Source organism: Harmonia axyridis, chromosome 3 (genome assembly GCF_914767665.1).
Source record: "Harmonia axyridis chromosome 3, icHarAxyr1.1, whole genome shotgun sequence".
Classification (NCBI taxonomy): domain Eukaryota; kingdom Metazoa; phylum Arthropoda; class Insecta; order Coleoptera; family Coccinellidae; genus Harmonia; species Harmonia axyridis.
In genome coordinates this window covers 36986239-37014184 of record NC_059503.1, presented here as the reverse complement: position 1 = coordinate 37014184, position 27946 = coordinate 36986239, and the positions used below count along the sequence as shown (strand labels likewise).

Here is a 27946-nt window from a genome sequence, read left to right as displayed (position 1 = left end):
CTACTTATTTTAAAATCATTTTGTACATTATCAATATTTCAATCTTTTTTTTTTAAGAATCTTTCACTGTTGAACTTGAAACTTCACTGCTATTACATCTTTCGGGTAAATGAAGAGAGACATCATCAATGGAATTTTCCTCGAGAGTTGGTATATTCCGAACTGTACAAGGTTTATCTAGGAGAAAACACAGATATTCAGAAACTTATTAAAATAATTATCAATTGAAAACCACATTCTTGTGGTATTTCTACATTTATTACCTTGGCTTGAATCCAATTTTCCAGCACTAGTCTGCGCAACCATCAAGGTTTCTGAATCTGGTATATAGCTAGTATCCACATGACTGTTTTCAGCTGTTCTATCATTGACATCATTTTGTTTTTCCACTGAATGACTGTTACTCTTTTCTTGGCCATTATTTTCCTCCTTATTATCTACTGCAATTTCATTTTCGTCATTGAATTCTATTTTCTCCTCTTGGATAGTATCAGTGTAACTACATTCGATTCTTATTCCAGGAAAATCATTATGACTAATTTGCATTTCCTCTGTATGATTTTCTTCTACTTGGGACATATCTATTTCACAATTATTTTGAGTACTATTCTGAGCTATTTCTTCTTCTTCAATTGGATTTTCTGTTTGTGTTTCATCAGTTTCATTATTCTCTATACAAGTCTCAATTCTTTCCATTTCTTCACCTACTGTTTCCTTGTCACTATTAGATAGTTGATTTTTTACCAGATTTGCACTTTCATCTATTATCTTCTCATAATGTCCATTCTCTACATCAGTTTTTTCAAGATGCATTTCTTCTCTTTCACCATTCTCTATTTCCATATGATATGTATCACTACATTCTCCAGTAACATAGTTATCCACAAGTCTTTCTCTTCTGTTAATGCCTTGAGGTTGTATTTCAATGCTCTCAGGTACTGTTGTATCCCCTACTTCTTCATGTCGTTCCAAGTTATGATCAATATTCAATGGATCTGGTTTTTCTAATTCCCCCTTCATTTTTCTTTTAGATGTTTTTTTTTTTAGTTTAATTTCTTTTTGAGTTTCTTGAATTTCGTGTACAGTACCATATTGCTCAATCTCAGATTCTATATTCGACATTTCATGATTGAATGTATTCTCTTCGAAAGTGATAAAACTATCTTCAATATCTAACGGTTCAGTTTTAATTTGTTCCAAAATGTTCATGTAAGGGTCGACAAATGATTCCTCAGCCTGATTTGTTTCCAAAAATTCTGAAGTTTCCTGGGTGGATGCTGGTACAGAGTTATCGAAATTGGCGTTAAAGTAACGTGGAACTTTCACATTCGGTCTAGACCTTGTACCTTTTCTTAGACGGAATACTGGTGGAGACTGAAACAAGATACAGAAAAAATATACTCAATTACATTACACTCACTTGGTTGCCTAACGAGATGTATGTTTGTCCAATATTGAAATTGGTAGCCATATATCTCAACTCTGTTGCAAAGAAGCTATCGAAAATTTAAGAGAAAGTGTCATATTTATCAATGGTCAAAATAATAGGTAAGAGGCCTGGCGCTACTTCAATGAAATGATCGATTCATTAGTGATTTTATGCTTTCTCATCATACAAAATGCTAAGTTTCAAAAACATTTTTGAAATAATGCCAAAGATAGATGAATCAATATCATATTAACTGTTTACTTTGACCCTCAAAATAACCTGATCTGTATCATATTAAACATGTTAATTATATAAATACATAAATTGCTAACACGCTGTTGAACATGCAGCACCCTCAATAGACTTTCCCTTTCTCATTGACTTGTGCACACTATTGATCCAGTTTTTGCAATTAGTTGCTTAATGAAGTATGTATTCTAATAATCTGCTAGTACTGATTGATATATTATAATAATAATAATAAACTTTATTTGCAGATAATATACAAAAAATAACCAATCAATCAAAAAACATACTTATATATATCCTATAATTTTATCTGCAAAAGGAGACTTACGACAGTAAGACTGTTTATATGTAAGCTCCCAAAAGTTCACCAAGAACAAAAAAAAAAAGATTCCAGCACTGAGCATATAGTTGGATACAATGAGAAAAAAAAAATTCCCTTTGTACATTTAGTGAACTCAAATAAAGAATTTGAAGAGAAAAAAAAAATCATCGGAGATCAAGCCTGCTCCCACATAGCTTAGGATCTAAGCCTAAAGTGAACCTGTCAACAAAAATTGTGTGTATGACTTTTTGAATTTATATAAACTAAAGGATTTCAGAGGAAGAGGTAAACCATTATAGAGAGAAACAATATTGTACGTGAACGACCTAGTAAAAATGGTTGTAGAATGGGTGGGCGCAGAGAGGAGACCACGGTGTCTGAGATTCAAAGTATGAACATCCGAGCGCAATTTAATTTTATTGAAGAGATATGGTGGAGTTTTATAAAGAATGATCGAGTGAAAAAAAATCATCGAGTGGAGTCTCCTACGCTTTTCCACATCTATCCAGTTACAGTCCTTGAGTTTGTGAATGACTGGTTCGAACTTCCGGATCCCATATATAAACCTCAGACACGATCTCTGTATCTTCTTACTGTACTCTCTGGTTAAACAAGGACCATAAACTGCGTCGTAAAAGTTGAAATGACTAAGAACCAGAGACACCGTCAGCAAAATTTTTAATTTTGTTGTCAGATAATGCCTTTGAGGGTATAATCTTTTTAGGTTTGCATAAGCCCTTTGAATGCACATTATTACATGTTCCTTAAATCTCAATTCCGAGTCCATCAAAAGTCCCAAGTTCCTCGCAGAGCTGACGCAAGTCAGCTTAACATCATCCAATACAACATTCAGTCGCGATTGAACCTGTTCCTTATGTCTGCCAAATACAATCATCTTGGTTTTAGACGAGTTCAAATTCAAGTGATGCCGGCGAGAAAAGCAAGCGAGAGCTCTCAGATCATCATTCACTTTCCACCTCTGATGACAAAAAGTATGGAGTATCTGGGTGTCATCTGCATAACGGAAATCGATACAGTATTTCAAGCCGTTCGTGAGGAAGAAGGTATAAATGCAAAAGAGCAGGGGACCAAGCACGGACCCCTGCGGTACACCGCAATAAACCGGATCCGGCGTCAAAGAACCCTTATCTGTTTCGACGTATTGAGTACGACCAATCAAATAGCAGCGAATGAGCTCAACCGCCGAAGGTGCAAACCCAATATGCCCAAGAATTGCCAATAAGAGAACGTGATCAATTTGATTGAACGCCTCCGAATAATCCAACAGCACAAGAATGCACGTTTTACCTGAATCAATTGCGCGTAAGATCTCATCAACCACATCCAGGAGTGTAGTACCACAGCTACACAGCTACCCTTGCGAAATCCCGATTGCCGCTGAGGTAGAATGTTGTATTTCTCCAAATGTGCCCTTATTTGAGAAGCAATTATTTTTTCAAAGATCTTAGAGCAAGTGGGCAAAATAGCTACAGGGCGGAGATCATTCAGATTGTGTATTTCAGTTTTCTTTTGCAAAGGCATCACTCGGGCTATTTTCCAAGAGTCAGGAAACACTGATTTCAGCAAACACGAATTAAAAATATTGAGTAGGAACGGCACAACTCGAGGACAGCACAATTTTATCATTTCCATACTCACTCGATCTGATCCAACAGCATTTGATTTCATTGATGATATAATAGAGATTACCTCCTCCTCACCAACAAGGGTGAAAGTAAGTTCCTCCTCAACAAGTCTCAAGGGCATGGTAGAATAAAAGTTCAACAAATCTCGATCAGGAGTCCCCAGTCTCTGAAATTGTAGGAAAAAGTTGTTGATAGAGGTAGGGTCATTCAAAGCTTCGGGCAAGGCTGCTGAACTCGTCTTTTTGCTATATACTCCCACCTCATTCAATTGCTTCCAAACGTGTTTCATACCGGATTTTATTGTGGAGCAGCTGAGGTACGATCTTTTTTCTGCATTTATTGCATTGGTAGCAGCATTTCTCATCTGCTTGTAGAACTGCCAGTCCTTAGGGGAACTAGTCCTTCTGAATTTTTTATAAGCTTTGTCCTTCTGCCTTTTCATCAGTCTGATAGCCTCAGTGAACCATGGCTTACATTTATTGTTTATGGTTATCAACTTCTCTGGTGCGATGTGATCGTAAAGATCACATAGATGTTTGGTGAATGTTGCTTCCTTCAGATTGACATCATCAACATAAAGTAAACTGTCAAACGGAGTGACCGCAAATAATTGGTCAAGAACATCACGATCCACTCTACGTAATGATCTGAATTTCAAAGTACGGTTCTCTAGTACTTTCCGTTCGAAGTTCAACCTAACATAAACCAAAGAATGGTCGGACAACTGTCCCACAGTATCCACTCCATGGATGAGATCCTCACCCTCAGATGAAGTCAAAATGATATCAATCAGCGTAGCAGACCTTTTCGTAATTCTTGTGGCAGAATCAACAATTTGTGCCAAATTAAACTGAACGAACAGTTCAGACAATCTCCGGACCCTAAAGTCATCAACTCTTAAAAAGTCCACATTTACATCACCACCGATAACGATATCACTACTCGAAGGATGATATCTTAAAACAAGGTCCTCAAAAGAACTAAAAAATTCTGAAAAACTACCGGATGGAGGTCAATACATAACGCAGATAATTACCGACTTACCATTAATCCCAAATTTGATGACTGATTGATGATATTGATGATTAATCATCACAAATGAATTGTCAACTAATCAGTTTTGCAGCGAAATGCATTAAAAATGATTATCATGCTTTGCTCATTGCCTTCTCTTCATTTAAAAATTGCTTTGATCAACCTTCAAAAACGCTGAATTAAAAATATAAGCATCTAATTCTTCATCAGCGGAAATATACTGACTAACTGTAATTAAAGCAGACAATTGTAAGAGCACAAAAAATTTGTTTTGGATATCATGAATCTACAGATACTAATGATGTTTTAATAAGAAAATTATAATCTTACAGGTTCATGGTCATCTTCTATGTGCTTCCTTTTCCTGACCCTTCTACCAGTAGATTTTCTAGTTTGTTGATCGTTTCTTTTGAGAACTGGTGGAGGAATATCAGGAGTGGCTGCTTCTTCATAGGTTGGTTCCATCAAATCCAAGGGGTCTGTTATGTCGACATCGTTAACAGAAACGTTTTTCTCTGGGAGTGAAGGTTTTGTTGAGGTTCTAGAAGATTTCATGGGTACCTTTTGAGGCTCACTTGTATCTGCATGGTTGTTGTTATTATTGCTTTTATCAACGCCAGATTTGTTGGCCAGGCCTTTTATCTATTATGATAATAATAATGAGTTAATGGAATATTTGAATGATCAATTACACTAACTTTTAATGACTCTCCCACAGCAAGTATTTGATCCAAATCATTCTGCACTATGTTAACCTCACCAACATACATGAAATCACATAAGGCTTTCATGATGTTGAATGGAATGTCTTTCATGAAAATGATGGGATGTTGGTAGGGGTTTACTTTCTCTAGAACTTCATCGAAGTAAGAACTGCATGAGGAAAGTATCAGCTGTAATAAGAAACAAATAAATATGCAACTTAAAAACTCCAAACTTTTGGAATTCACAAATATCACAAAGATTAAAAAACATAACCAAACATTAATATCACAACTTTTCAATATTCGAAATGTCAATGAGTGTTTCACCTTATGACACTTCAAAGATATGCCTTCTGCTACCAAAGTGACATCACAATACTGTTCTTTATTCAGTAAAGCTGGAAAGGCAGTCTGCATATTTGTATGGTGCGTGTTCCATTTTAGGCAGATCTCTTCCTTTACAGACTTCTGGACTTCTTCTGTAACTTTAGGCTGTGTCAGCTGTGGTTTCAAAGTGGACTGTCTAGTGACCTTCAATTTGGTTGGGGATAACGGTTGACTCTTCAACGTTGGTATTGGTTTTTCCTGTTCGTGAATGGTGCTTGTGCTCGCAATTGCTGTCAAGCGCTGTTGGAGGGGCATAGAGTCTGGAAAAAAGGAGTATTTTTTTTTTAAAAGATCGCGATTGATAGCATAAGCTCTTGTTTTACTGAGTTATGATGACTTTGGAATCATAAAAATATCTTGGCTGCAAAGGAATATGCAAAAATGTGAGTTACCTTTCCCTTAGGGGAAATCATTGACTTAAAATTATAAGTGTGCTAATTCTCAGTTATTTTAGCAAATGGCATCAGCGAATTTTGTCGATAAAAATACAATTGGAAGTCAAATTTGTTACCTAATTGCTAATATCATCAACGTTCTACACTACCGAAATCCTATTTTGATTGATTAGAGCTGCTAAGACTTGCTTTTGTTGCTGTGTTGACTAATTGCTGAGATAATCTTCGCTAGGACAAATATTTCGTAATTAAAAATGATCCAATTGCTTTGTACCAAAAAATTTCATAGTAATATTGGGTTTATTAAACACTTTTATATAAGGAACAGTTTAAATGCAATTTTTTCATATATAAAATACATTGAAGAGATTTAGCAAACAGTTTGATATGAAATCCGTTTTTTTATTCCCATATTAGCTGATAGCTGACAATAATCCATTTCGGGGCGTAAAGTTGGAAACTCTGATTCCGAAACTATGTAAAATAGTTGTGAAACTTTTCAAGCACCATTCCATTTTTCGAAAAAACTACAACTGAAATTTTTGGTGCTAACTTGAAGCTTCCAACTAAGCACTAACATTTTCAAACTACCCAAATATTCCTATAACACCAATTGGTGGCAATTAATGCCAGGGCCGCCGCCAGGACCGGCAAACTGGACATTTTGTCGGGGCGCCAAATGTTAGGGGCGCAGTCAGTTAATAAAACAAGACATATTTTTTGACACAAAACTGTTTTCCTAGTGAAAATTCCACTCTTTGTAGTAAAATGAAAAAATCACCAGAAGCGCTCTCAACTATTGTTATGAAAATACAAATAGGTACTTAAATACACCTTTAAGAACTACGTCGTCCTTTTACTATAGACTTATAGAGCGTCGTACTTTTAAACAATGTTGGACATTTTTGATGATATCGAAAAAACTTTCTTTGATTCATTTGACAAGGTGAGTTTACCTCAAAAAACACGATTTCATATAGAATTGAAAAGATGCCTGAGGGGAAATACAGAGGCTCCTTCAACGAAATTTCAGAGAAATTAGGCAAAGCTGGGCGGCGAAATTTTATTTTGCCGGGGCGCCTAAATGTCTGGCGGCGGCCCTGATTAATGCTTAGCAACATTTCAAAATAATTTGTATTAATTTAGTGTTTGATCAGTATCTTTTCTAGTTTTTAACAATTTTGGAGTTGTTTTTGAGTGGAGGTGAAATAATGAATATAAATAGTCAAAAGTTGAAAGTATTAACTCTGAAACTATGTTCAATGCTTCAACAGTCCGAATAAGTGCCGTATAAAACTTTGAGAGCACCACTGTAGATTTTGAACAATTTTTTTCATTACTATATACCATGGAGGTTAGCCTACATGTTTTATGAATACGGGTCTTAGGGCCCGTATTCATAAAACATGTATCCGCTCAATAATGACATATAAGGCTAAAAGAGAGCTGACGCAGCCATCAAGAAAATACTGCTGAGAACATCTGAAATGAGTACACTGAGAATGATGACCGGCTACACACTGATGGACAGGAGAAGAAACTCCGATAGAAGGGAAATGTGGCAGAGAGATGGTCAGAAATCTGGACTTCTGTCTCTCAAAAAGTCCCAGACTGGAGACTGAGGCGGAAGGGATTAATGAACAGGTTATAAACCTAATGAAAGATGAAGTACAGTGACTTTATATATTACAGTGACGACACGGCTCGTCAGCGTTTTGATTGATTGGAGCCCTGTCCGCCATTAAATGTCGAACTTTCACCAGAGATCTCTGATTTTCACCATTTACATTCGAGTGCCGGGCTGTTTCACATGCTTTGAAGCATTCTTGTTTGTCTTGTTAGTGATTGTGACTGGTTGGTTTAGGGGGTTATGTGGAAGGCTGCGATAATTCAAAATACCCGTTTTTAAGTTGGCATATATGACATACGTTGGTCATTGAATGAAACTATTCATCGAATATGCACAACACAGAAGTGGAAAAATTTGAATTATTTTCACTTTATGTGAAGAACAATAAAAATAAGAAAGCTACAAGAAGAGAATATACAGGGTGTTTCCTAAACATGCGGCAAAAATTCAGGGGGTTGTTCCTTGGACTATTTTAAGCATGTTTTGTCCTTGGATGATTTTTGAAAAACCTCTTTGTTTCGAAGATACAGGGCGAACAACATTTTTCATATTTTTAAAATTAATAATAGTTTAAATAAAAATGCGTACCGCACTGTGTTTACTAAGTAGGTACAATTTATTTTTAAATTTGTTTAACAACATTCCAATTACTAAAAACGGCCAGTTTTTTCTAAAATCATTAGTTTATACCACTCCAGTAGAAAATGTGGAAGACTTGCGAAATCGGATCATTGCTGGGTGTAACTTAATAAGAAATGATCCTGGTGTTTTTGAAAGGGTTCGGCAGTCAATGAGGAGAAGATTGGATGCTTGTATGCTGGCTAGAGGTGGCCATTTTCAACAGTTTTTGTAGGTTGAGTTGAATTTTCATGTAATTTTTCATAATAAAATGTTATTATCTGAAATTTTGTTTCCCCTATATCTTCGAAACAAATAGGTTTTTCAAAAATCATCAAAGGACAAAATATTCTTAGAATAGTCCAAGGAACAACCCCCTGAATTTTTGCCGCATGTTTAGGAAACACCCTGTATAGAGTTGCATCAAAATCATCCAATTCCAGTTTTTAGTGAGAAACGTATGTCATATCGTTGCCAATAAGATAACTCAAAAAGGGGCATTTTGAATTATCGCAGCCTACCACTTGAAAACTGATTACTGAGCATGCCAGGTGGTTCTTAAAATTTGAAACTCTGTGGTACACAGAATAAGAGAGATAGACCAAACATATGTTATATATTCGAAGTCAGGGGGAAAAGATCTAATCAAATATAGAAAAATATACAGGGTGTTCCATTTGAAAAAATGAAGTTGCAATCAATATGTTGCCCACTCTGTATATATTTCGTTTTGTGAAATCATTTTAGAAATCACTAGTAAATTTCGTGAAACTTTTGTAGAAAATATTTTTTTGTACCTCTTCTAGTAACAGAGTTAAAGGGGGGGTCAAATTATGGTGAAAAACCCGGTACCAATAGAGTAATAAACATCCATGTTTATGACTAATAATTTCATGAGATATCGCTATAAAAATATTTTTTCAAATGGGACACCCCGTATATTTCTACATATTTCGATAGAGCTAAAAATCACCATTCCACAAATATAGTGTACTTGACATTTTTCTGAAGTCATGTTCGAAGCCCCAACAGGCGACCTAGCTAGGTCGCCTGACCTAACATCTATGGTCTTTTACCTATGGGGAGGATGAAAAGATATGATCTTCCCCATAGAAACTGAACAATCTAGAAACTTGAAATTTTCAGAGTAAGTTCAGAAATTGAATACATTAATTCGATCGAGATTATATTGTTGGACTTAGATGTGAAATAACAATTTCAAGCTTCATGCAAATTTCATGGTGATCGTGTGACCAGAACCAGAGAAAATTCAAGTAGAATATAGAAAAAAATCTATATTTTCAGTTTCAAATATTTCGGTAATAATAGGTTGAAAGGACCCCGCACGGTTCTTATGGAAAATGGGCCCCAGTCGAATTGGCTGAAAATTGAATATAATGTAGTTTATGTAATCCTGATCAAATGTCTCCATGGGCACAATAAGATCTAATGAACAGTTTTTGAAATACAGGGTGTCAAACATGCAGATAGAGGGTTGTTACTTACCTTTAGAAAATCAATAATGTGGCGATTTTTTTGTTACAAAAAGTTGAAGATAATAATTACAATCTCAATATTGTCGACACGAGTTGAAATAAGGAGTTATAAGACTCCGTATACAGGGTTATTAATAATTACATAAATTTTATGTAATTCTTTAAACAAACTCAGTCAAACGCAAAAGCTCGTAGACTTGCAGAATAAGTAAAAAACATTTGATTTTAATATTGTGTGATCTGGGGTTACTATTATACGGGTCTTCCACTTTTTCAGTTGTAGTAATCTAATTTTTTTTAGGAACATATAGAAAAATTATATTATTATTATTATATTTTCATTTTTTGTGCAGGGTATTGGATTAAGGTTGGACACCAGTGATACATTGATTCGTTATAATATACAGGGCGATTTATTAAATGCGACGACCGGCTTTATTATTAGCTTCAATAAAAGTTATCAAAAATAGTTAAATCAAATAAACATAACATATCGGCCTTCAAACTCAATATATTAAAATAATATAAGTATACAGATTACACATATAGGGGGGTTCATAATTACAAGATGAATATAATTTATTTATTATACTACAACACCCTGCTCACTTATGTTGATTTGGAATTTTGGCAATTATCTGCAACAAAATCTTGAAGCATTTAGAATAATAATAGATGCTAGGATTGAAACTGTTAAATCAGCAACATTGCTTGGGGTAACAGAATTGGGACAAGCATTGGTACAAGAGTAAATGCTGTACAAGATGGGGTAAATTCCCAAAATGCCGAATATTTCGTGAATCACACGGTATGTACCGGCGATGAAGATCTTCATTATCTGTCGAATATGGGGCTTTATTTCGGAAAGGATTAAATCATGTTCATCATTTAGATAGGCAAGGGTTTATTTTAGAACCTTTCATTCAGTAATAATTATCGGACTACGTTACATTAACCGATCATAAGATGAGAGATCTTGTCATTCTTACAGAGATATGACAAAAAATCTGACGAGACAAAACCATGAAAGTAGTTTGAGTGATATTGAATTTGAATGTTTATACACACATAAAAGATAAGAAATCGTTATTATTCCAGTTGTAAATCAGGTGCTCGAAAGTGTCGGTACGTTCCACATAACGCCTATATCGGATGCAAGCCATCAACAAATAATAGAATCCATACATAATCATAATTACAATGTCTTAACAGACATGGTATGAACTGGTAAGATTAAGATTTTAATGCAATAGTCTCCCATTTGATTGCTGCATCATCATGCGGTCGACCATGATCCATACAAGATGCAACAAATAATAATAATAATAATAATTTATTAGATACCCTCAAAATTTTACAGGGAGTGTCAAAGAATTGTATGATAATCTACATCATAATATAAAAAAGTGTATAAATTAGACAATAGTCAATAAATAAATACTTCTAAAATTTACAACAACCAATTATAAAACAAACCATTATACATAGGTACGAACTGAAACACAGAAAGATAATGACTAGAACTGGTAACTCATAAATTCATCCATTGAATAAAATGCACATTTAGTGAGAATGGCTTTAACTTTCCGCTTGAATGTTTTATGATCCAGTGATGTTAGGGATTGTGGAAGTTTGTTGTACATTTTCATTCCATTGAATATATGCGTGTTTTGAGTCTTCTTCAGTCTATGTCTTGGGGCAATAAAGTTGTTCCTAAACCTGGTCTCATGATTGTGAACCGCTGAGTGTTTGTGGAAAGTATCCCGATTTTTGTGTATATACATAAGACTCTCCAGTATATAGCAGCCTGATAAGGTAAGTATACCATATTTTTTGAAAAGAGGTCTACAGCTAGTGGTATAGTCCACTCCCGCTACCAACCTTACAGCTTTTTTCTGTTTCAGAAACACTCTTTCTGCCTCTGGAGATGCACCCCATAGAATGATGCTGTAGGTCATCCTACTATGAAAATGTGCGTGGTAAGTAAGTAACGCTTCTTTTTCTGTGAGCAGGTTCTTAATTCTTCTTATTGAGAATAATGCCGTAGAGAGTTTCTGACTTAATTCAGTGATGTGTTTTGCCCAAGTTAAATTTCCGCTGATTGAAACCCCAAGTAGATGAATAGTTTCCGGTTCATGACGTTTTGAGCTCACAACCAACTCCTGAGTTTTCTCTTCGTTTACTTTCATATCATTGGAATTGAACCATTGGATAGCATCTCTGACTGTTTCTTGGGATTTATTCAGGAGTTGATTTCTTTCTTTGGCTCTGTTCAAAAATGTTGTATCATCAGCGAAGAAGGTCTCATCATCTGCACCAACGTTACATATCAGATCATCGATGTATATTAGAAATAGGATGGGCCCAAGCACCGATCCCTGGGGAATTCCTGCGGTAACTTTCATCCCCGAAGACCGTTTACCTTCCAAATCTACTATTTGGTATCTACCCTTGAGGAAAGACTCCAAAAAATTCAAATAGACAAGAGCCACAGAATATTGATCCGAGTATTGATCATATCATATTTAGTTTTCTACTTTTATGTTTTTCTATATGTTCCTGAAAAAAATTAGATTACTACAACTAACAAAGTGGAAGACCCCGTATAATAGTAACCTCAGATCACCCAATATTAAAATCAAATGTTTTTTACTTATTTTGCAAGTCTACGAGCTTTTGCGTTTGACTGAGTTGGTTTAAAGAATTACATAAAAATTATGTAATTATTAATAACCCTGTATACGGAGTCCTATAACTTTTTATTACAACTCGTGTCGACAATATTGAGATTGTAATTATTATCTTCAACTTTTTGTAACAAAAAATCGCCACATTATTGATTTTCTAAAGGTAAGTAACAACCCTCTATCTGCATGTTTGACACCCTGTATCTCAAAAACTGTACATTAGATCTTGTTGTGCCCATGGAGACATTCGATCAGGACTTCATTAACTACATTATACTAAATTTTCAGCGAATTCGACTGGGACCTATTTTCCATAGAAACCGTGCGGGGTCCTTTAACACTTAAACTTGAACACTCTTTTCATGCGAAAATTTATTCATTATATCACGAACACCCCTCATTCAGGTAAAGTAACCGACAACAATGACATCATGATAATATACATCTTATACACTGTGCCCGTAAAGTATGGAACGAATTCATTTTCAGCTAAACCGACCATTTCAAGAAATAATCCTGAAACACGTCGATTTTTGATTTTAATTGACCGTATTTTGAAATAATAATCTAATATATAGGGTGAATTACTTTCGAGTAATGACGTCACCGTCATTTTTTTTTAATGGAACGCCCCCATTTTGTCTCAATTTTCTGATTACTCTAGATGAGCTGATTTCAAAAATGTATCACATGTTGATTCCAATTGGTATAGGGTGGACAAAAATACAATAGTTTTGTGTGTGCTCATGAAGTAACGCGTAACATTATTTATTAGTTAAATTAACAATATTATCAAAAATACTTATTGTCTAGCGGCAATAAACAAATAATGACATTTCACAAAAACTAGACGACTATGATATTTTCAAATTGATTAATGAAACTTTTTGGAAGATTTTTATAATCTGTGCTGTTGGATATCTATTCTTTTAAATAAATCATACATGATTTACCTGAACTTAATATAGCATCAATTTTTTTTCTTCTCGGTCCTGTCTGTGTTCTTACTTCATCTCCTGTATGCAAATCATAATTTATATGTGTTATTTTCATGTATAACTTTAAGGATTCATCTTCAGTTTTTCTGTTATAAATAATTCCAACCATCGAAGCATTACATTCTTCACATCTTCCGAAAATTTTTAAAAATATGTCTACTCCAAAATGATGTTTCTCGAAAGCCCAAATACAATTTTTAGCTGCATCATAACCATCCAATAAAGTCAAAAGTTTGTCACCCCATCCTGGATTCATCTTTAGATTTTCTAAATCAATTAGTGATATTACTGTTGAAGGATCTAAATTTAATGTTATCAGCACCTCGTTTACGAAATCATTGTTTTCACTAATCAACTTTTTTTTACGATTGAAATTAATTTCGGATAACTCCAAATAATTCCAACAACCGTCGCTGTTTCGTCGAACGAAAGTGTACAAAGCTTTTGGAGATATTTTCTCTTCCATATGTCATCACTTGGAACTCCAAGTTTAAGCAATACATTTTCTCTGTGTGAAATCAACTTTTTTATAATTAATTTGGAATCTAGGGCTCCTCTTCTTCCGACCATCTTATTTCAAACGAATTTCATCACTATATGGAACGTGGATGTGCAATTGAAATTCAACTAAACACGGAGTTCTTTGGTTATGTTTTTATTAAGATGCATGGTTTTCTATGCATCTTAGTTTTAATATGTACCCCACCACTAAGATCCCTGGTGTGTGTACCGATTCGATTTTGTTTCAGACTTTTTGATAGACCCACCTGTTGCTTTGGTATTCTGCTTCACCGGAGTTCTGTAAGGTGGCGCTCTTCAGAAATGTTCGAATTCCCGCTATCTGCCTGGGGCCGTTTAAAAATAAAATACTGATTTTAAACTTTACAAACTTTAACTATAAATTACAATTCAGTTCCTATCGAATGACTGGAATATAATGACAAAGGTTAGAAGATTGTTATGAGCATAGAATGCAAAATATTATTGTTCTATACTCAAAGGTCACGAGAGCCGAGAATCGAGAGAAATGTCAAATATAATCCCTCGAAATCAAGTAGGTATAAATCTGAAAAATCTCCCGATTTGTCTGAAAGTTTTACAGGTATAAGTAGACACAACAGGTTTTCTATGCATCTTACCCACCACCTACGAATAAAGCCGAACAGGTTCAGACAATTTCGCGGAATCCTACATTGCGATTGATCGGATTTCATAGAAATTGAAATTTTGTTGACAAAAAGGAGAAAGATAGGTATAATAATATTCTATGTATAAAGTGAAAGTAAATGAAGGTCCTTAATTTCAAATATCATTTCTCGAATAAGGAAGTTTGTGGGGCCGACCAGATCATGTAGTCTTTAGACTTTAGGACGCTTTAGGCAACAACAATGTAGCACGTCAGCATTCATCGCAATCTGGAGATTCTTAACGGCCTGAAAATCAGTAATGAATAACGTAGTTCAATAGTTTGCATCTGCACACTACCTACACAATAATTCGATATATTAATTCAATGCAGTGATTGTAAATTTCAGCAATTATCGGTACTGAATGAACCTTTCACTAAGTTTGAAATGAAATATGTTAGAAACCAGCGATGAGGGATCATACAGCCTTCAAGTTACGAATACAAAGAACTTGTGTAATAAGTACTCCATAGATATCATCAGCATGGTAATGAAAAAATATATAATCGACAATATCTTGAAAAAAGTTAATTTTTTTCTAATGGTTCAAAAAGCACTAATGTTTACTAATTAAGCACTAATCGATGGTAGAGGAATTTGAAAATAATGGTTCTAAGTACAAAGTTAATTTTCACTGATTAAGCACTAATTGATGGTAGAGGAATTTGAAAATAATGGTTCTAAGTACGAAGTAAACACCAAAAGAAAAAATCTCCAATATCTTTAAAATAGTTTTTTTATGGTTCCAAAAGCACTAATTGATGGTATAGGACTTTTTGGTCAATTTGCAAATATTGGTATTTGTGCGAAGTACCAAAAACTTCAATTGTCCATTTCTCAAAAAATACAATGGTGCTTGAAAAGATCTGCATTACATTAATAAGCACTCATTATATGACATTGTGTCAGAATAAGAGCTTCCAACTTTTCGTAAACCTTATGAACCCTTTCGCTTAGTTTGAAATGAAATGTATTCATTGAGATACTACTTAGGGGGTGAAACCCCCTAGAAATGTGAAGATCTCACCAAAAGAGGCGAACTGTCAACTATCGACCAAACTTCGCGCAGGTACTGTAGATAATCTGAATCTAGAATGTATTAATGTGAAATTTTGTATGTTCATTGTAGAGCCCTGAGGATGATTTTAAAATAAACTCAAAGCTAGTCCTAGTGGTCTTGTTTTAATGACCTGACCTTCTTCCTGTTCAAAAAGTTCAACATTTAAGAACCAAGGTCTCAATTATACCATTATTTCCAAAATTATTTTCTCAAGAAATACAACGGTGCTCAAAAAGTGGATCTAAAAATTTAACATAGTTCATAGGTATTTCTACACAAAAGACCTAAAATCAATACTCAAGATTGTAATTCAAACACCACCACAAGAAATTAAATCGCAAAGATCCTCCGAGATAACTCTAAACTACATACCTAAATCTCCGAGGGTCTTCTTCTTCCTTCCCCTTTTTCTCTTCCCCTCCATCAACTTCTTATTCCTAACCTTCTTCCTTCGCCTGACCTTCTCCAGAACTGGTAGCGCTTGAGTGCCAGGCGGTATCAGAATGGTGGGAAGGGAACCCAAAGTTATCTTCGACTTCAACCTTCTACCGTTCTTGTCAACTTGGCCGTCCTGATCGGCCCTCTTTGATATACAGGAAGGTTCGAAATGCCGCTCGCAGATTACTGCCTTGTCCCCCGGATTCCAGTCCTTCTTGCCCATGCTCTTCAGCCATTTGGCCCTAAGAGACGCATCTCTCGGTAAGCGGAACATGGATAACTTTCCGTTTAGCCTGTTTGATATAGCGCGACATTCTGGTATGCTGCAACGGTCCGGCATCTTAAGAGGTTAAGACAGTGATTCCTAAGGCGATGAACGCACGTTAGTTTTCAAGAAGGTTTCACGGCAGGAATTTTAAAGGTATTGCACCTGACATTTCATCCACAATTGCGATGGCCGTCTTGAAAGTAATCTCATGTGAAAAACGTAACTCGACGACTGATAATTTTGTGGTATTGAGTATTTATAGTCCCACCATTGACATGGTTGGTGGCAGCGATTCCTCATCACAAATTCTAGTTGTTTTGACTTTCGTGTTGCTGATGGTAGGAAAGCTAGCGCTATGAGCGTTGGGAGTCTCTTCTCTCTCAAATCTTAATGTCCTTTATGTTTATCCTCGTATAATAACTCTTAACGTTAGGAACTATTCTTATCCTGGGAAATTCGATGATTATGTCCATGCATCAAATTGTAAACTCAATACTCATACGTCTGATTAAGTCGACAACACAATTCCTGATTTTAATTCGCACTTGAATTCTTACTTTTGTGGTCCCAATATAAAGCGACCCCCAGTTTACAAGGTATTCTAATACTAGCTTGAGAAAATGGTTCAATCGGCTAATTATTCAAAGAAATTCTATACGTTTAGAGCTTCCTATATGCCTAGCCTCAACTCCTATTTATAATTAATAATAATTGCCCAAACCTTCGCGTCGTTTTGTAGACTGCTTCAATGTTATTCCTTTTGGGTCAATTTTTTCAAATACCGAAGGAACAGATTAGGTTAGGTTCGCGTCGGTTTGTAGACTTCTTCAATGTCATGCTTTTTGGGTAAATTTTTTCAAATACCGAAGGAACAGGTTAAAAATGACTACTCTCTGGAATTTGATACCTTGGTCCTAATGCTAGTTTTGTAGTACCTATATTGTAAATAAACGCTTACTTAATATATCTTTTGATGTACACATTATGTTAGAAATAGTCAAATCCGTTTGATTTAGTCGGCATCGCCGTTTATGCCTCTAGATTCATGCTAGATAGGCCTAGAGCGTAGGTTCTTAAACCTTGGTAGTTTGAAGATAGCAGTTTGACAAATAAGATCGATTTTTATTCCTGTGTCCAGCAATAGAGATTTTATTTATGGAAATATTCCAAGAGAATGCTACTCAAACGATAATTACAGCAACGATAAAGAACATCTGAATGTCTTTCATAACCATATCAAGAATAGATACCCAAATATCAAATTCACTCTAGAAGTTAAAAAAATATCACCCTCTTGCTTGGCTGGGTGTTTTAGGTACTGAGAGATCATCTATAGACCAACACAAAGATTATATTAGGTAAATCCTCGGGTAAATCTTAGGAATGCCAAGGATAAATTCGATACACTTTATACAGCTTGTATTAATTTACCTCATAAGTATAGAAAAGTATAAATAAGTATAATGAAAAGAATTATTCGAGTAAGTACCAAGGATCACAAACAGTGTTGTCAACTTAATCAGAAAGATTAATCTGCACTCGCGAAACGTGTTATACTTTGACGTAGGGACTTGACATCATGTTCTCCAGAAGAAGAATGAATTTCCTTATTGAAAGTCGTTATCCAGGTATAAACCACTAGGCCATCAAGATTTTTAATATAAAAAAAATACGGATGTGAAAACAGCAACGGTTTCTAGAAGCGATTTCTACGTACATATATGATATAAGAAATACACTTTTCTGTGAGCTGTAAAAATGTCCATTACTGGCAACTTTTTTTAATCGATTAGTAAAAATTTAATCTACCCTATCCCTATAAATAATGTCTGACGCTAAAAACCGAGCTAAAGTCACTCCAAAACTGCATCATTAAATTGGAGTGAAATTATGATCCAGCGAAAATTAAAAATGTTCATTGCTGGCGATAAATTCATAGAAATTATTTGGCATCACCTGAACACGTTCTCTATAGGTAACCAAATGTTATACTTGGCGTCAAGAGCTTTTAAGCGCCCGTTCATTGATGCGCCGGTTACACCCTTGAATATACCCTTACAGTTTTGTGATATCCAAGAGTTCAATTGGTGACAGACACCCAAAAGCTTTTGGCCTTACCTCAGTTCTTTCTTCATTCTTTTATATTTTGAAATATTTCGAAAAATTCTACAACCCATAACATTCTCAAAGTGGTGTTCTAGGGATATGTTGAAGTTCTTTATTTCAGTATAAATATACATATTGTGTTATAGATAAATTTCGATAGTTCACTTCTAAATGGAGGGGTGGTGGTTTTTGGGAAGTTTGATAGGTCATGAAATATCTACCTCATATCACAATCGTTTCAAAAAAATTGAATCGAAAATAGGGTTCCTCTCATCAGAAACACTGAGACAAACCAACTTGGAGTTGGCGGAGAATCACTGACCATACCAACCGTATGACGATAGATTAAGGTCTTTTAGATCGGAAACTGTCACGATTTTATCGAACATTGTTTTTCACCCAAAATAATATTTCAGCTCTATATCTATTCCCACAATAAATGAATAATTTGGCGCTTAAAATATAACTCTACTTTTATAACCTATAAAAATATACTTTATTTTTGTTGTGTCAGTTCTATGTATACAGGGTGGTAAATGAGGGGAAGCTAAGGGAATATAGAGGCCACTGAGCCGAGTCCGAATAACCTATATTTGAAGGGTCTATCTCTCTTTATAATCAAGTTAAAGTGTTTTATTGATTTTGTCAATTTCTTCAATTACCTATAACTTACGAACCACCCTATACATTTTAGTGATATTTGGTAGGTTTATTCTCTGCAACAACCATCCTTCATACAGACATATCAACTGATTTTTTTTAAGGTCCGGTCTAGAGACAGATCCTTCAAATATAGGTTATTCTGATTCATCTCAGTGTCCTCTATCTACCCTTAGCTTCCGCCCATTCACCAATGGATCACCCTGTATAACCATTAAATCGTGCGATAAGTGCAAAAATGGAATGATATACCTATTGCACTTTTCTTCAATGAATTTGAATTTCTAAGTCTAGTCGTTTCCATCATCACTATCTATCGAAGATCATATACATATTCAAACTCGGTAACTTTTCGCCATTTTTTGTAAACAAAAACGTGTAAAGAAATAAGAAGGTTCCGATCTTTTAAGCAGTGTTCTCAGGCGTTCAACTTGACTTTCGCTTTCAACTGTGCATCTTGGCCGAACATTGTATGGTGCTTTCAGCAGACTTAACAGTTGTCAATACTCTATGAATTTTCTGATGAATTTTATCAGTTTCCGCTGCGCCATCTTCACCTTATGCTACTTTTTGGTAAAATATTGAGTAACTGAAAATGTAAATGTATCAGTCCTCCTATTTCGTTCCATATAATTAGGATGATCACAAAGAAAAAACTCAATTTATTAAAGTATGTACTTTTTCCTTCGTCTTACAGTTTCTCATTGCTCGTAAATTTAAAATCTTCAATTAAAAAGCTCCTGGCTATACGTCAGTGTCGATATTCTTTTTATATCATTAAATTTGTGATACTGATGATACTATCACTATCTGACAAATTCGAGTAGCCTATTGGGAGATACACTACATCAACGAAAGACACTTGGAAGTATAACTCTGGATACTGAAACTGCACCTCTTCAGCAGGTACGCGCAAGATAATAGGGAGCCCAAAGAAGAAACAGCCCATTTCAATGAAATCCTAGAGAAAAAATATCCAATTTTAATGATGCTAACAGTAACAAAATTCAGCAAGAGACTTGACATTATGCTTCTTTATATACACACACACAATACAATAGAAAGTTTTTTCCATATGATTCTTGAATTTTCTACTGATTACGCTTATGGATATTCTGAATATACACGCAAAAAATCAACCCAATCGGAAGAAATTCAGACAAAGTTGGAAACGAAGCTTGAGAACATAGAGGTTTCGAATAGAGCATACATGGACAGAAATCAAGACAGCTGTTGTGGAGATACAAGAACAGGATATAGGACGTCAGGAGAGCGAAGGAAGGAAAGAGTGGATGACATCAGAGATCTTGGAACTTATGGTGGAGAGGAAAAAAAACAAAACAGATGTCGAGAAATATAGAGAACTCAATAAGATGATCCGCCAAAAGTGTAGAAAAACCAAGGAACTATGGCTCTCTGGAAGATGCGAAGAAATAGAGTATTTCCAAAAAAAGCATCATTTTTTAATGTGCATAAAAAGGTTAAAGAGCTGATAAATCAACATCGTAGACGTCCTGTGACTCTCTAAAGAGATGAAAATGGTGATATCATCCTGGGAATAGAGGGGAAACTAGAACGATGGAAGCAATACATTGAGAAACTCTTTCAAGATAGCCGACCAGAAACTCCCCCTGATATAAACATCGAATTGAATGAGGAAGGGCCAGAAATCTCGAAAAGTGATGTCATACATGCTGTGAAAGCACAAAAAATAGAAAGGCAACTGGACCGGATAACATTAATGCAGAGCTGATTAAGTTGATTGGAGACAAGGAAGGCACCGCATTGAATATACTAACATCATTATTCAATGCTATTCGCAGAACGGGTGTGATTCCATCCGACTGGCTCAGGTCCACCTTTGTAACTTTGCCTAAAAAACCAAACGCTTCAAGCTGCGACGAATATCGGATGATAAGCCTGATGTCACACGTACTTAAGATCTTCTTGAGAATTATCCACACACGTATTTTTTAAAAATGTGACTCTCAAGTAGACAGGGCGCAGTTTGGTTTCAGGAACGGCTATGGCACTCGTGAGGCTCTTTTCTCGCTGAATGTCCTGACTCAGAGGTGTAGAGACATTAATGTGAACGTGTATGCCTGTTTTATTGATTACCGTAAAGCGTTCGACTGCGTGAAACATGATAAACTTATGGAAGTTCTTTGTAAGACCGGCATTGACAGGGAAGAAATCAACATCATCTCCCAGCTGTATTGGAATCAGTCAGCAGTAGTTAGAATCGAGAATCAAACATCTGAAGCTGCAATTATTAAAAGGGAGGTAAGGCAGGGCTGCATCCTGTCTCCGTTGCTGTTCAATATATACTCCGAAGTAAGGTTAGGTTAGGTTAGGCATTGACAGGGAGGAAATCAACATCATCTCTCAGCTGTATTGGAATCAGTCAGCAGTAGTTAGAATCGAGAATCAAACATCTGAAGCTGCAATTATTAAAAGGGGTGTAAGGCAGGGCTGCATCCTGTCTCCGTTGCTGTTCAATATATACTCCGAGGTTATTTTTAGGGAAGCTTTAGAGAAAAGATCAGAAGGCATTAAGGTAAATGGTGTCGTAGTGAACAATGCCAATGATACCGTAGTTCTTGCAGATAATTTAGAGGATCTGCAAATACTGATGAACTATATTGTTAGATGCAGTGAAGAATATGGCCTCTTTATCAACGAAGCGAAAACAAACTACTAGTTTTTCCAAAAACAAAACTGCGCAAATAAAAATAAACGGGCGTACTATAGAACAGGTGAATTCCTTCAAATATTTGGGCACGAACATCAACAGCCAATGCGACCCTAAAACAGAAATAAGATCACGTATTAAGCAAGCCAGAAAGGCCTGTATGAACATGAAACAGTTCTTTACGAAACCTGAGATAGCACTGGACCTCCGAATGCGAATAGTAAGGTGCTATGTGTTTTCCATTTTGTTATATGGGTGTGAAGGATGGACTCTAGATCCAACTACAAAGAAGAAACTGCAGGCATTTGAGATGTACCTTTATAGACGCATGCTGCGGATATCTTGGGTGCAAAAAATGACCAATGAGAGAGTACTTTCCTTAATGCGTAAACCACTTGAGCTCCTTTTTTGTATCAAAGAAAGAAAGACCAGATACATAGGGCATGTGATGAGGGGTGCGAAAATTGAGCTTCTTAGGTTGATGATAGAAGGAAAGATACAGGGCAGAAAATCGGTGGGTAGAAGACAAAATTCTTGGCTGAAGGATTTGAGAAGATGGTTTGGTTGCACCTCCACCTACATTTTTAGGGCAGCTACATCTAGAGTTTTGATTGCCAGATGGATCGCCAACCTTTGTTAGGAGACGGCGTACTAAGAAGAAGAATCGGATTTCTAATCATGAAAACATTGGGATTCTTTAGAATTTTCTTTGATTCAGATGATATTGTGATCAGCCACAAATTCCGCAAGGAGCTTGAAATCGTTATTCCACCCAAAATCTCAACTAAATAAATATGTCGATTGTGTGAATGCGAAATTCGAAAACGAGCGACGAAGGAGCTAGTTTTCGAACGCATGAGTATTGGAATTGCCTTCTGCAACGAGTATTAGACGATATTTTTTCTATTTCAGTCAAGTTTTATAAAAATATTGTCGAAAAAATTGAGAACAAACATCCTAGTGACATTTGTATTGTATCTTGGCAGTTGGTGTGACTGTTACGAAAAATGACAAATTATGGAATTGGAATTTGAATCGTACGTTTCGAATTTTGAAATAATTCATAACAACGCATTAACTTCGTGAATTATGACGAAATCGATTTAACATAAACAGAAATAAGAGAAATTGCGAATAATATTGCAAATTATTCCACTAAATCCAAATTACATATATATCACATTGACAATTGACGTGTGTTGAATTTTGATAGGATTGGAAGTCTGGTTAGACAACCACAGAACGAAAAATATAACTAAAAACAATGCTGTAATGAGTTCATTACAGCACCATGATTTAAGGATAGGTAATACAATAGTTATTTATAATACAAGTGCAGAAGGCATTGATATTCTTCCACGAGTTCAAAATTCAAAAACGAGCCACGAAGTGGCGAGTTTCTGAATGAACGAGTGGTAGAATTAGACTTCTGTAGGAGTATTATACATTATTTTCTCTAATTCATTGCATTTTTATTGGAATTAATGAAATATTTCCATAAATATCATTTAGTGATTTTTGCATTGAAAAATGTTGGTTGGCAGAACTGATTTCTTTGAGGCAAATTGATGAATTGACAAATAAAGCCGTGGCGGAAAGTTCGGAGTACCAACATATAATAATAAAATATAACCATGAGAACTGTGCGTTTCTGATATACTCTCGCACGATTTTGTTCTACAAGATGTGGAAGAATGAACGGAATAACCACAGAATTAGAGAAATATTATTTTTGTAATTTTTCTTGAACTTGATCATCATGTGTCTTCGTTATGGAGCGAAATAAAAAGTATTTTTTATTTTCTTTTATCGCAAAAACATTATTGAATTATTGAACAAGTTTAAGTTTACAACTGACTCATTTTCTACAGTATTCTTAGTGTGAGTTGTGGATTCATTGTGAATAAGAGTCATTTTAGAAAGAAAATTTATAAATTCAGAAACGACAGAGATTGGTAAGATCAAGCTTAAGCGGTATCTGCCTTTGAATGGACAAAAGCTTGCTTCAGCTCAGAATTACATACCTATTTCAGATCGATGGAAATGTCATTTATAAGTGAAATGCCACCGAGAGTTGAGCCCTACATATCGACGGTTGAAAGGCAAAGGAGAATAAGCGATATTTTCAGTTGAACTGAATTAGATACAGGGTGATCTTTTACTTTTCCATATGAAAGATCATGTAATTTTAACAAAAAAACATTATGAGAACATAATGTTTTCAAGTAAGTATTCAAGGACATGAATTGATTCAAAATTTACATTTATTCTATTGATATGGTTTATTAATAAACGCGTAGAAACAAGCGTAATACACTTGTCAGTTCATGTCATGACATTATCATGTCCACAGAATACAGATGGTATTTGTAATCTGTGATCATGACTAAGATGCATAGAAAACCTAGTGTGTACCTGTCAAACTTTCAGAAAAAACGGGAGATTTATCAGATTTATACCTACTTGATTTCTACGGATCTCGTCTGTTTCAGATGGCGCATAACGCGTTTATATTTTTGACATTTCTCTCGCTCCTCGGCTCTCGTGACCTTTGAGTATAGAACAATAATATTTTATATTCTATGCTCGTGAAAATCTTCTGTAGTCTGACATTATATTTCATTCATTTCATCAAAATAGGATATTTTAGTGTAGTTTATTGTGAAAGTTTGTAAAGTCTGAAATCACTATTTCATTTTTAAACGGCTCCATCAGGCAGATAGCGGGAATTTTTGAAGAGCGCCACCTTACAGAACTCTGGTGAAGTAGAACACCAAAGCAACAGGTGGATATCTCAAGAAGTCTGAAACAAATTCGAATCAGTACACACAACAGGGATTCTATGCATCTTAATCATGACCTACTGCAGTAGGTATTCTAATTGTCGTCACAGACGGCTCTGTAATAGAGTTTGAATTTTCCGTCTAAACGACCTAAATGTATGCGTTACATTATTCCATTCACATAAAATTCAACCTTTTATTCGAAAAATTTCTCCGTAAGATGTTCACTTTTCAAAATTTTTGACTTATTCAACTCAAAAAAAATCACCACTAAATTGGAGGTACAAACGAAAATGACAGATTCCTCGAATCATTTTAAGAAAAAAATCCGACAAACATGGGCTCGCAAACGCTTTATTTTCGAAATATGGGCGTTAAAGTTTTTTTTTAAGTTTTTATCTCGGAGCACCTCCTCTTCAGAAGATATTCAACTTAAATTTGGCATAGAAATATCCATTTAAAGTCATCATCTTGTAATTTGCTAATTCTGAATGCAATAAAGATATTTTGTCTTTCCTCCAGAATTTCTTTTTGGTGGAGTACTGGTAATTTAGAAAAATGTAAAAAAAACTTTGACCCAGGACTACACTTTTTAGTGTCTTATAGTTTTGTCGAATCTACTATCGATTTCGATAAAAAAAAAACAAACAACTATCCAGTAATCCACAGGAAAATCCAAATTATTATAAATATCCAGTTAGTAAGTTTTGGTATAGTATATCCGAAGTCACTTGGAGGAAGCCAGAATATTTCGATTATACAAGAGTTGTCCAAGTTTTCAGAAATTCCTTTGAGGCCAGTGAATTTAATGCCTAACAATACTTCCAAATGAACCCCGGTATTTAGCGGATCGCAGTATCCATATCAAAAGGACATCTGGCCAAGCGTTTTTATGGACTAGTTCAAGTGACTTTGGATATACTATACCAACGTATTATTTACCCAATATGTAGCGAAGATCAATAAAGATTTGATAAACTGGTAGGTATAATCATCACAAAAAAGTAGGACAAGAAATTCCCTGTACCTCGAAAACAAAGCGTTTGCTGGCCCATGTTTATAGGACTTTTCTCCTCAAATTATCCCATTTTTTTTATACCTCCAATATAGGAACACCGTGTACAATATATTATTGTACAATTATTGGTCACAAACTCCACAATATTTTTCTAGAGCTCGAGTCAATCAGTTGTCAGAGTTTCTAATAAATGCTGTGCGCCTCACTGCCGTGAACCCAAATTTGCCTCTCTCCTATACGATCTTTAACTAATAGCAAGTAGATACCCATGTTTTTTTTTCCAAATCACTAACGAAAAGTAATGATACTTTTTAAAATAAATAGCAAACAAATATATGTATGTACATTTCATAATTTCATCTTGGCTTTCTTCGTCTTTAAGCTATCAAAACAACAGATGGCATTGGCAATTGAAGAGTTATTTTAATAAGTACACCCGAATACAAAAATGACATAAAACAATGTAATGGGAATTATTCAATCGAAAACAGAAAATGCCAACAACTTGGCAACATCAGCTTCCATCGCAAATAATATGAAGGTTTTCTGAAATGTCAATAATAACCTTAAACTCTAAACTATTCGGAAATTAACATGTATTTAATGATAAAAGCCTAAATTCAGTTCAATGAAAGTGTTGGATCTCAAAAATTACTCTACATACGCGATACTCTGCTACACTTTACACCAATTCAACTTGAATAATAATTCCGGAAAGACGAGCACGCGATTTAATTGTTATTATTATATATTTCACACATCCCATATGTCACTGTTCCCATTTTCGCCCAACACACCACTTCACTTATTTTATTACGTTAATTTTAAATGGAAACAACAAAAACAAACCACAAATTCTGTCAACTGTCCGTTGTACGTACGAGAATCATTGGAGTCATAAATATACATGCAACGTTGCCGCTTTCAATTTGAAGAAGTAAGGTTAAAGAACAGATCCGTAACTGAATATTAGAATAAAAAGTTTGCGATAACACGATACATTTTTTTATGAAAACAGTTTCATAAGAATTAAAAAGATTCAGTCAGTCACCTGGGAAATTGAAGTAACCAGAATTTTATAGGAAATATATCTGGTATTAGTGCTAATTTATGAAAAAAAATATTCCCCAATGTTCAATTCAATTAACGCATGAATTAGTGTTCCCCAATTTATTTTTTATAAACTACCATAACTTACCAATATCGTTAGAACTCTCCTGTTGATCGACCGCAGCATTAATTGGGGTAGCCCTTTTTCGTTTTCTTCTACATTTACCAGATGTTTTTTTTCGGACTCTATTTTTTTTAGTCAAAGCCCTCCTTCCAATAGTGTTTTCAAGAAACTCAGCTTTAAGACTTAATCTTTTCCATCTTCTTACGTTAGATTCATTAATTCCAAAATGGTCACTTGCTGCCTTATTGTTTGTTTGAAGTGCGTATTTTACAACAAGACTCTTGAAGTCAGCATCATAGTTAGTTCTGAATTTTGAAACTTTTATTGTATTGTTTTTCGAAGCCATGCTCTTTGGGATTTTTTAAATGTTACTTATATGTTCTTTCACATTCCTAACAACTATATTTAAAGGTCAAATTGTTCAATTCAAGATAATTCATACATAAGGATGTTCAATTGTAAATTGTTTGTGTCATATAAAAAATATTTAAATTCAAAAATTGATAATCTGATAGCACAGAAAACAATAGAAAAAGGAGAGCAGAAGTCCTCAAAATTTGTTTTATGTCAAATCAAAACACGTAACCTATTTGAATAATTATTTAACTCTCAAACTTATATATTATGACAATCACATCATTTGAAGAAAACTTTCAACGAAAATAACTTCACATACACGAATTTTAATGTTTATATCTGGTTTTCTATTCAATTTCCCTATTTGCTCTAAGCCGATACATCATCGCCCAAATTATGTTGCACTCGTCTATCGAGAATGTTATTCCAAAGATTTTAATAGAAAAACTGCAAAATTTAGTTTATGTTGTCTGATAACAAATCTTTCCAACGTTTTTGACCCGAACAATTTTGTTTACTTCGACAGTTATTGGAGCAAGAAGGAATATGAGCTAAGACGACATTAGCCGACGTTTAACTGCAGTAGGAAAAATGTGGCAATCGGCTA

At 34.9% G+C, this 27946-nt stretch overlaps 1 protein-coding gene across 6 annotated transcripts; it reads right to left on the bottom strand.

Annotated features, from left to right (window-relative positions):
• Positions 1–15: 15 nt before the first annotated feature.
• Positions 16–27915, bottom strand: LOC123675206. 6 transcript variants are annotated; one of them, XM_045610525.1, is made up of 7 exons: positions 27007–27132; positions 16216–16645; positions 5713–6032; positions 5380–5574; positions 5012–5323; positions 264–1374; positions 16–177 (listed from the first exon to the last, which is right to left on the bottom strand). In XM_045610525.1, exons 2-7 carry the CDS (start codon positions 16619–16621, stop codon positions 53–55), a joined length of 2469 nt encoding a protein of 822 aa, XP_045466481.1. In that variant the 5' UTR covers positions 16622–16645; positions 27007–27132; the 3' UTR covers positions 16–52. The 6 variants fall into 6 exon arrangements, with proteins under 6 accessions (XP_045466481.1, XP_045466478.1, XP_045466480.1 ...); XM_045610522.1 differs by lacking the exons at positions 16216–16645; positions 27007–27132 and adding exons at positions 13552–14223; positions 26473–26715; XM_045610524.1 differs by lacking the exon at positions 27007–27132 and adding an exon at positions 26473–26713 and having other exon boundaries at positions 16216–16742.
• Positions 27916–27946: the final 31 nt, after the last annotated feature.

Excerpts from the sequence above, each read along its gene's own strand:
- LOC123675206 (XM_045610522.1), bottom strand. The coding sequence starts at position 14,062 with ATGGAAGAGAAAATATCTCCAAAAGCTTTGTACACTTTCGTTCGACGA. Across the intron at positions 6,033-13,551 it reads TGATGCTATATTAAGTTCAG|ACTCTATGCCCCTCCAACAG; the intron begins GTAAATCATGTA and ends CCTTTTTTCCAG. Across the intron at positions 178-263 it reads AAAATTGGATTCAAGCCAAG|ATAAACCTTGTACAGTTCGG; the intron begins GTAATAAATGTA and ends GTTTTCTCCTAG.